Source organism: Dipodomys merriami, unplaced genomic scaffold (assembly GCF_024711535.1).
Source record: "Dipodomys merriami isolate MVZ:Mamm:240054 unplaced genomic scaffold, mDipMer1.0.p SCAF_200, whole genome shotgun sequence".
Taxonomy (NCBI): domain Eukaryota; kingdom Metazoa; phylum Chordata; class Mammalia; order Rodentia; family Heteromyidae; genus Dipodomys; species Dipodomys merriami.
This window is the reverse complement of record NW_027203383.1, coordinates 1,402,940-1,413,988: the sequence shown is the minus strand read 5'-3', so window position 1 is coordinate 1,413,988 and position 11,049 is coordinate 1,402,940. Positions and strand designations below refer to the sequence as shown.

The 11,049-nt window shown below is 40.1% G+C and overlaps 1 protein-coding gene across 5 annotated transcripts in view; it reads left to right on the top strand.

Annotated features, from left to right (window-relative positions):
- Positions 1 to 2,263: 2,263 nt before the first annotated feature.
- Positions 2,264 to 11,049, top strand: part of LOC138833113 (protein unc-79 homolog) — a 238,281-nt gene continuing 229,495 nt past the window's right edge. For all 5 annotated transcript variants that reach the window (XM_070031453.1, XM_070031455.1, XM_070031454.1 and 2 more), the window contains exon 1: positions 2,264 to 2,353. In XM_070031453.1, the coding sequence (XP_069887554.1) occupies positions 2,332 to 2,353 (22 nt within the window). In that variant the 5' untranslated portion in view covers positions 2,264 to 2,331. The remainder of the gene's footprint in view (positions 2,354 to 11,049) is intronic.

Genomic DNA, 11,049 nt, shown 5'->3' with positions numbered 1-11,049 from the left:
TTCAGCTCAAGCTGCAATCCTCAGATCTCAGCCTCCTGAGTAGCTAGGATTACAGGCATTAGCCACTGGTGTTGGCTAGTACTTTGTCTTCTGTTTCTCTAAGACATTAAAAATTTTTCAATTACTGTTGTTTTTTTTTATTCAAAGCCTCAAATTCCCAGAAATTCCTGAACAAATCTTTAACTCTTCTTTTAATCACCCCAAATGTTTTTATCTTCCCAAAAATGCTCATTATGTTCATATTTTCTTCAGTATGATGCCAGCTTATTTATTTTTTATTCCTGTTTAACTCTTCATTCTTCATGAAATCAGTTATCTTTAAAAGTGAGCACTTCTTGTTTTGGGAGTAAACAATGGTAAAGGTTGATCAGCAAGCCACCTTGCCCAGTAGTGGTAACAGAGCCCAATCACATCCACATCCACAAGGGCCAAATAACTACCCCCTGATGACATTTTGCCAATACCATAACACCAAGCCTTTACCACATGAGCAACCTCCTCCTCCTCCTCCTCCTCTTCTTCCTGGTGGTCATGGGTCATACACTCAGGGGGTGGGCACTGTCCCTGAGTTCTTTTGCATAAAGCTACTGCTCCACCACTTTGAGCCACAGTGCCACTTCCAGTTCTTGAGTGGTTCTTGAGATAAGAGTCTCATGGGGACTTTTCTGTCCAGGCTGGCTCTAACTCTGATCCTCAGATCTTAGCCTCCTGAGTAGTTAGGATTACAGATGTGAACCACCAATACTTGGCAGACTTCTTATTATTTGTAGACGTTTTCTTTCTGGCTACTCAGAAATATCTTTACTTGATTTTGTTCATAATTTTTTTCTTAGTCATCTTAAGTATTTTATACATCCCGTACACAATTTACTGTTCTTTCCCCCTAAAATACAGACTTTTTTTTTTGGTTAAATAGAAAACACTGATTTCATCAACATTAAAAACACTGGTCAGTTTATAGCTTCTGCTAAATCACCTTGCGGTGATCACAGCCCTTCAGCTTTCCCAAACGAATAGTTTAGTTAATAACAATAAAAGTCATAATGGTTAGTAGTTGTCGAGTACTTTGGTTTTTAAAAGGACTTTTGTATCCATTAAACTATTTGAACTGCCTCGCATCACTTTGTGTGATAGGGCTGAGTTCATTGCTTCCATTTTACAGGTAAAGAACTTGAGGCTTAGAGAGATTAAAAAGTTAGCCTGGGGGAAGTAAATGCTACAGCTAGGTCTGGAATCTGGCTCTTCCTGACTCCAAATCCAGGTTTAGAATGCCTCTCCACTTTGTAGTGAATCTTTAGGAACCTGCTAATAAACGCACGACGATTTCCCCTACCCCCTTTTATTGCCTTCTTTTTCTGTTGGCTTCTGTTGCCCAGCAGAGGGGCTTCCTGATGTGCCTGTGTCCAGTCTGGGCATTTCAAGGGAGCACCCACGGGTTCCTTCCTGCCTCCCATCTTTCTCTTCTTCCTTTGCCGTGGTCCTTCCAGTTTCACCATCTGTGCAAATCTCCTTTCCCTAGCTTCAGCTTTCCAAGTCTTCTCTTAGCCCCCAAGGCCCGTGGGACCTCCCATCCGTCTCATCCGCAGGAGAGCCCATCCAGGAAGGGGAGGCCGGGGAGGCTGAGGGCCTGGCCCTCAGCACGCTGGGAAGCCATGCTGAGGGTTACTTCTGCATTTCCTTCCTGGCAGTCCTCGGGAGCATCGCCTCCTCGTCGCCCTCCAGCCCGGCTCTCTGCAGCCCGCCCCGGATCCGCCTCCTGCTTCTTCCTCCCGGAGGTGGTGGAGAGCGCGCGGCGCACCTGAGTCCCTCTCCGGTCATCCCCGCGGAGGCACTGGGGGCTGCTGCTGGGGAACAGGATTTACAGGCCTGGAGAACGCCAATGGGAGATCCAAATGGTCGGGGACTCCGGCACTTTAAGAGGCTTTTCTCTGGGAAACACCCGTCCCCTCCATGCGCCTTATGAATGGAAATACTCCTCCCCCGGTCGAGCCCATTTTCCCATTTCACCAGGAGCCGAAGCCTGCTCTCTCCTGTCGGTCTCCCCGCCCACATCCACGCGGGCAGCTCCAGGAGGGGACGGACAGGAAGCCTTTGGCCGCCTATTAAATCCCACCCATTTCTCCGGGGGCGATTTCCTAACCTTCCGGGACCGAATTCTGCAATTTGATGTGCGTTTTGTCCGAATGGTAGCGACACGGGCCTAAGGGAGGGGGAACGCGAGGGGGTGGGGGGTGGGGGGTATGCGCTCTTTTCCTCGCAACATCGCTGGCGGAGCGAGGGAGCTCACACGACACAGATTTTGGGGCAAAGCCTTTCCATCTGGACAGCACCATGTCCACCAAAGCGGAGCAGTGTAAGTAGCAGCCGGCCCCGGCATTCCGGCCCGGCCTCCGGCTGGGAGCTATTGCATTTGCGGCGTTTGCGGCTGCTGGGAGACCTTGGCATTGTGCTGGTGCGGGGGTGGGGGCTGAGGTTGGGGAGGGTGGGGGGTGCGGGGTGGAAGAGGAGGTGGGGGAGGGGGAGTTAATGGCAACGCGGCGCTGTCCCTGGTGCTGAAAAAAAAAAAAACCACCCTCCCCAAACCGATGCTGTCTTCTCGGGCTCGTGGTAAGGTTTCACCAAACTAAAAGACCCTGCGGAATGAAATTAAAATGGGGTCATTCTCAGGAAAAAAAAAAAAGAGGCCTTGTATCTTTCAGATAAACATTTCAGTATCTCTTGTTGAAGTGGGGGAAGGGGGGCAGCAGCAAATCAGGGGCGGGGAACTGTCAGTTGCAACCAAAGCCTGCTTGGCCTTCTGAGCATGCCCAGTTCTTGGTGCTGGTAGCCATCGGGGAGTTTTGAGTCTGCAGTTTCCACTTCGGGTTGAAGAGGCAAGAAGGGAGAGAAGGGGAGGAGGAGGGAGCCGGGAGCCAGGCAGAATCCTGGCTCCAGTGTCAGGAAAATTAACTCATGAATGCCAACACTCATGCTAGAGCTAACCACAACCTTACGGTGCTTGCAAGAAAGTGAAAGGGGCGCTGGGAAAAGGATGCCACATTGATCTCATTTCCCCTCCCCAAAAAAAGAGCAGGATTCCTATCTAGGGCCCTTCACACGAACTTTAAGAGCACAGGGGGATTTTGGTTATGCTAGTAATGACTGACCCTGGGCTTGGCTGAAACAACCTGCTAACTCCTTGGGGAGACAAGAAGTTTCTGAGATGATCCCTGTAGTCTCAGTTATTGCACTGCGCACCAGTAGGCCTTGGGTATATACTCGGTAGTTTGATAAATATGAACATTTTCCTGAGTGTGCCAGAAGGATTCAAGAACTTAAGTTTCTGGTGGTAGAGATGTTTTTTTGTCAAGCAATAGGTTCTTATTTTTAACAGGCATGCAGAACTTACTCATCTAAATGATTTTTTTTTTTTTGGTTTCTTCCAAACATTACATCTTTGTGTGGATATGCTGTCCCTACCTGTCTTTGTAATTCTTCTTTGGAAGGTTACTAAAGCCATTTTATGAGACACAAAAGACAGGATAATTTGAGAGCAGTATCTTGTATATGATAAGATGAACTATGCCATTTATTCACTGGATAGACTTTGCAGCACATAAAATTCCCAGATAAATGGTTCTTTAGAAATTGCACATCCCAGTGTGTGGAATTACAGTGAGCTGTGAAATCTTGAAGATCTGAGTTTGAATTTCAGTGATCTATGGAATCTTGAAGCTATAAGCTCTGCGTCTGTTTGACCTTGGCAAGATAATTGACCTCCCTGAACTTTATTTCCTCACCTGTAGGGCAATGATACTGATGGGTTGATGTGATAATAAATGGGAGAATACACATGAAAAGTTTAGTGAGCCTAGAACATAGCATATAGTCAATATGTGATGGTAATCATGCTGGAAAATATTTTTCACTTAAATAATACACTTTTTCTAAATAGTTAGGAAACTCTTTTGTGGTTTTTCTTTTCTGTTTATAGTTAAATCTACCCTTACAATTAAATTCTGCTTCTGAAGAGGCTTGAAAATACTGGGTTCATTCTGTTTTGAGTAATGGTAACATAGGTGGAATCAGTGTAGAACTGACTACTGGTGGATGAGATACCCTTGAATATTTTATTGTTCTATGATTGTTAGGAAACACTTGTCATTTGATTTTATAGTTGCATATTATGTAAGAAACTTCAGGTTAAATCCAGTATTACTGTCCTCTTATTGGGTGTTCTTCTTTGATGTATTTTGACATGTATACTGGATGCTTTGTTTTTATCTCTCTTCTGGGCAGTGAATGCCAGGTTGAATATAATTGTGATTGTACAATGAAATTTGTGAACTTTAGCTATTACAGACTTGCTTGTAAAACAGATGTTTTCATCTGTAGAGGATAAACAGGACACTATATTTGGAGCTGGAACATGTGGATTTGAGCTTTGCATGCCCCTTTGGCTAACTGACCTGGGCTAATTAACTTAATTTTGTACCTCAGAATTTCCATCTCTAAAGTAAGGAATGGTAGTAGTAGCTGTCTTTGTTTAGTCTTGGAGGTTTGGAGGGCAAAGGAATAAAATGGGTGAAGGCTGTGAAATGATAAAGTTGCTTTGGGAATTTTTAGATATTTTTATTTAGAACAAAGATAACCAAGGCGTCTTTTTTTCTTTGCCTCTTACATGTGCTAACACAAGTAGACTGACAGGCCAGTGCATAGTACATATGTGAAAACAAAACAAAAATATGAAAAGCTGCATAGTTGATGTCACAAAGGAAAAATACTTTTTACTAAAGAGAACTTACAGATTGGCAGTAGTTTATCCTTGTACTTGGCAGGAGTATAGCTAGTGGGAAGGAGAAAGAGAACAGAGGACCATGAGTTTTTTGGTTTTTGTTTTTTCCCTACTGGATGTGAAGATCACTAGACTGAAAGAGAAGAGACAAGAGAGTTCATTTCCCCTCTGTGTTTAGGAGAGTGCACAGTACTGTTTTCCTAAGGATCAGCCCAGAGACAATTAGGCCTAATATAATGTAAAAATATCTTTATTACTCTTTTTCGTAGGTCCTTTTGATGTAAGTAAAGGTTTCATTGTACAGGAAGTGGATACAGTTTGGTTGAACCAGCAAGAGGAAGTACTTGGATTTCAACCCAAACAGATTACGTGACTTAACCTGTATTGTTCATCACAGAGATATGAAAAATAATTTTTATTTTATGGTATTTTCTTTTGTGTGCTAATAGTGATGAGAGATGGATAGTGTTAGCAAAAATGTGGTTTGGAGCCTGTTTTGAAGTGTTCAGCCTGTTTCCTGTGCTGTCTGCAGAGTCTCATAACAAGAGCGAAAGCTTCCTAGCAATTTCTCAGGGGATTGTACAAGAGTTAAATTATTTTCCTTCCAAATGCTTTTTTTTTTTTATATTCAAGTTCAAGTCAAAGCTGACATAGAATTGAGAATGATAAAAATAAGAATTTGTGATTTCTTCTATTTGGGGTTTTGAAGAGAAACCCTCTTCCACTTTTTCTGTTTACTAAGAGTTAAAGCTTACCAATTTGGAGTACTTTGGGTAGTGGTCTTTCAAAGGAAGCTCTGCTTTTATACCAGCATAAATTAAGCATTGTGGTTGTAGCATCAGACTTTGGCCTGGTTTGCATCTTTCTGCAAGCTCAGTGACCTTGAACAAGTTAATTTAACTTTTCTAAGCCGTGATTGCATCGTCTACAAAACCGGGATAGTAATAGGTGTTGTGAGGATTAAATGAATCCTCCATGAATTATTAAGCATGGAGTCCTGGCACATAATGTCCAGTTCATAGATGTGAGCTATTATTATTGTTATCACCATCAAGTATAGACCCTTGCTGCCAAAATGGGGATAATTATAAAGTTTGGATCTAGTTTCCAGAGTTTAATAGAATAAGAGGTAGCTATGATATAATTTAAACAGAACATGGACTATTGGACTGCTTTCTACAGCATTCAGGTGGGTAGGTGTCCCTCCATGGCACCTTCTTGACTTGACGTGTCTAGCTTAATCATCTAAACAGAGCATTTATAAGGCATGAACTTCCCAGTAATTACATTTTTTATTACATTTTTTTTTATGATGACAGTGTGGCAGTGGTGAACACAAACTCCTTACATAAATATCTATTGAAATTTTAGTTAAATTTGGAAATTAACTTACTGGTAATTTGGGTGTAAATTTAAAAATGGCTAATTGTAGCAATGTGAGTATATACTGTTTTTAATGTATTCATCCAAATCAACATCTTTATCTTAGTATCTAAGAATCCCTCCCCTTTTTTAAACCAGCTTGCTTCTTTTGCTTGCTTGAACCACTTGAACCATACCTTCAGCTTGGTTTTTATGCTGGTTGTTTTGGAGACAGAGTCAGTATTTGTTATTTTTATTTTTTGCCTTGGCTGACCTTGGATTGAGATCTTCTGGATATCAGCCCCCTGAAGAGCTAAGATTATAGGCAAGAGCCACTGGTGCCTGGCTAAAGTCTTTATTACATTAGAGACACTCTTTTTAAGAGTATATCCACTTAGCACTAAGAGTTTGAATTGAACTTGTCCCTCTCCCATGCATATTTAAGGGCCATGCTGCAGAAATTAATAGTTTTCCCTTTTGCACCTTATATGATATTACTAAAATAGATAAGTACTTCCCCTTTAAATTATATTACAACCTGAAATAATTTGAAGTCTTTGTGCCACATTGCTAACTTCTTAGAGGGGAAACTAATTCCATCCATATATGCAAAAATTAGAGTATGACTTAACTGTATTTGTGGTTGCAAAAAGAATAAGGGCTTTTAGCCCATGTTTTGTATGATTTGTCCGTATTATTTAACACTAGTTGCTGCATTCCTTATTTATACCTTCCTTTCTTCGTTTCTGAGTATTCCTAGTAAGGTTAAAAAATTATCTTCAAGTGGTTGTACAAGGAGATTTCAACTTAACATGTCCATTTTGTATAAAATACATCTCGATTAGGGTCACCCCTTTCACCATTCTCTCCCATCTCTTATTCCTCCAAGTCTCAAGTTTCTCAGTTCGATTTTTATGTATTATTGCCTGCCCAAGTTTTTTAAAAAAATCACATCTACCCACCATTTCATCATCAGTCTCTCTACCCTCAGTAGCACATAGGCATTTAACTGTATTTATTTACATTTACATGGCATGAGTTATTACCTGCATGTGGATTACTTCCAAATAAAATTTTCTACTCCAATCATATCTCTGGAACTAGAGACTTCTATCTCTAACCAGGTTATCTTATAGTTATGAAAAATACAAACTCATTGTCTTTTATCTAAACTGAGATACTTCTTTTTAAATGGCACCACTGTTTATCCAAGAAAAAGAGTTAGGAATCTTCCCAGACTTCTACTCCTTGCCATAACAATTCAACAAATCACCAAGCCCTGTTGGTTATGCCAATTAGACTTTATCTTTCTTTTCCTCCTTGTTGTTTTTACATCGGATCATTTTTTTTCAGTTCCTTTAATGCACCATGCTTTTTTTTTTTTTTTTTTTGGGGTCCGGTCGTGGGGCCTGAACTCTGAGCCTGGGCGCTGTCCCTCAGCTCTTCAGCTCAAGGCTAGTGCTCTACCACTTGAGCCACAGCGCCACTTCCGGCTTTTTTCTTTTTGCTTATGTGGTGCTGGGAATCGAACCCAGGGCCTCAGGCATGCAAGGCAAGCGCTCTACCACTGAGCCACCTTCCCAGCCCCGCTTTTTATTTTTAATTGGAAATGTTTTCATTCTCTTTATTGCTCTCTTCTTTACCTGATGTCTGCTTATTGACCAATATTTAGCTTGGAAGCCTTGCCTGGTTGTTACTTATCTCCTTTATGCCTATAGGGTTAGTATTTGCATACTTATGCCTATAGGGTTAGTATTTGCATACTAACCCTATATTTCAGTAATTAGTTTTCTTGTTAGTTGCCCCCATATACTTTGCTTGTAGGTTAAATTGTGTTCATATCTGAGTTGCAATCCATCCCTTAATGCACAGTTTACTCAAGAATTATTTCTTGCCAGACACCAGTGGCTCAAGCCTGTAATCCTAGGAGGCTGAGAGCTGAGGAACATGGTTCAAAGCCAGCACAGGCAGGAAAGTCTTGAGACTCTTATCTCCAATGAACCATTCAGAAAACCAGAAGTGGCACTGTGGCTCAAGTGGTAGAGCACTAGCCTTGAGCTGAAGAGCTCAGGGACAGTGCGGAGGGCCAGAGTTCAAGCCCTACAACCCAGGCCCAGAGTTCAAGCCCCACTACTGACCAACAAAACTAAACAAAACAAAATGATTATTTCTTGTGTAAGTAAAAATGAAGATGGATGAAATATGTTCTGTAAGGAAGATTACATAATCAAGTTTTTAGATATCATTTTACATTTTTTCTGCCTTTTAGACACTGTGAACATTGTGTGAAATGCATGTTTTTGAAATGGATTTACAGGTAAATAACACTACAGTTGCCAAAAGTACTTTGAATATGTTACATCAAATATTATAATTATTTAACAAGTTATACTTTTATTAGACATTCATTGTGGTTTTTGGTTCTTTTTTTTATTAAGCTTGCCTTTTATTATGTTCAGTATAAAAATTATGGTTCTTAGTTGGTGGACAGTTTTTAGCACATGACCAAGTACTTTTCATCAGATAAAGTTGCAACGCATCTAAACGCAAAGACTCTTTGGGAGACAGTTTTACTTGGGTCCTGTTCAAATTTTATGTACTAGATTCTCAACCAATAAATAAGATTTAAGTTGAGGTTCTTGTTTTGAAGTAGTGCTTTGTGTAGGGTGTTCATGTGCATTTATTATATTCTGAAACGTGGTAACTGTATCATTGAACACATTTACTGCATCAAAAAGTACAGTAAGCAAAAGTATGTTATCAATAAGATAGTTTTCTGTTGTGTGGAAAACTCAACCATTTCATGTGGGAGTTTTGCTTCTTTTGGTTCATGTATTCTATTTCTGTCTTGTTTTTCTCTCCTTCTGGCCCTTCAAGAACAATGTTCCCAAACAGCATATAGATTATCCTGTAAGTCTCATTTAACATTTGATATGAGATTAAAATTAGAAGGATATTTAGAATTTCAAGACATTTATTTTCATAGGTCCTAGAGACATGAGTTAAATCAAAGAATATATGTGTATACTTCTATGTTTATATGTAATGTTATTTTATTGTAGAATAAATGAGATTATCTTACAAGTAAAAATAAATACTATTCACAATTATATTACCAATTTGGTGTAGCAGAGTTTGGCATATCATACCAAGAAAGAAAGCTTAGATATTTATGATTTTGCCAATTGTGTGCTAAGCAACTTGGTAAGAATTTAATTCATTCTCATATCATCTTTGAGAAGAAAATAGTGTTATATTAATACTTTTATTTTATCGCTTAACATTCCTCAAGTATCTCATTTCCTGTTTATTCTTTTCATTGCTAACCTAATTATGGAATTTATCATTTTTCTATTATAACAACCTTCTGACAACCTTCTGACATAACTTTCCTGTGTTTTACTTTTGTCTTCATCATAGCTGCCTGAATACTATTCAAAACAGACCATCTTTCTCCTCTTTAAGACACTTGAGTAACTTCCCATCCCTACTGACCTGTATTAGAGCTCTAATTCTTAGAGATTTGAGTAAGCTCTTAAGTGGTAGAATATCTGAAATATATGTGACTAGTTGCTCAAAAAATACTCATCTATGATCTGACAAAATTTCCAGACACTTTCTTTTGTTTTGGTTGATTGTGGGGCTTGAACTCTGGGCCTGGGCACTGTCCCTGTGCTCTTCAGCTCAAGGCAAGCACTCTACTGCTTGAACCACAGAGCCACTTCCGGTTTTCTACTGGTTTATTGGAGATAAGAGTCTCACAGACTTTCCTGCCTGGGGTGGCTTTGAACTGCAATTCTCACATCTCAGCCTCCTGAGTAGCTAGGATAACAGGTGTGAGCCACTGGCTTTGTCACTCAAGGTGGATGCTACTTGAACCATAATTCCATTTCTGGTCTTTTGGATAACTGGGGATAAGAGTATCAGAGGCTTTCCTCCCTGGGCTAGCTGTGAACCATGTCCTTAGATCGCAGCCTCCTGAGTAGCCTAGTCCTTTAGGAGTGTACTGTTTATGTTCAAGGGAAGAATTCACATTGTCTTGCTTTTAGCTTCTAGTGATGGCCAGCAGTCTTTGATATTGCTTGGCTTGTAGCTTTAATTCTCCATCTCTATGTACTCATCACCTCTGCCTCTGTATCCAAACTTCCTCCCTTCTCTTCCGAACACACCAGTCACTTGGCTTAGAGCCCATCATAATTCAGGATGGCCTCATCTGTAAAGATTCTATTTTGCAGAAAGAACACTTTCAAATGTATCTGAAACTGGTAGTTGACCTATTTTGAGGGAAATGTAACTCAACTAATTAAAAACATTATTAAATTTTATTCTGTTGATTTCTTTGTTATGCCTGAATCTTTCATATAACGTATTTGTTCTTCTTGCATTAGTTTTGTATCAACTCCAAAATGATATATGTTCCTATGAGAAGAATCCAAAATAAAAATGATATTGAGTAAAGAAGAATTAAATAACTATTTAAATAACTTGTTTTAAGTTGGCACTGAGCCATTAATCAATACATTGTATATATGACAGTTTCACTAACTTCATTAGTAGTACCACTCAATATTTCATCTACTTGTCTATTCACTTATTCAACAAATATTTATTGGGTGTCTGCAATGTATCAGGTACTGCAGTAGACTCAAGAGATGCTTAGAGTCTTCACTGGCAGTATACTTTGTTGAGATGTGTATATTCCCTAGCTTTCCTTTAATACCTGGTCTAGACTAAAACCAGGACACTAAAGTGAAGTTGGTATGACTTATTCAAAAGGCAACAATTGCTTTTTTTTGGGGGGGGGCCCGGTCGTGGGTCTTGAACTCTGGGCCTGGGCACTGTCCCTCAGCTCTTCAGCTCACGGCTAGCACTCTACCACTTGAGCCACAGTACCACTTCCGGCTTTTTTCTTT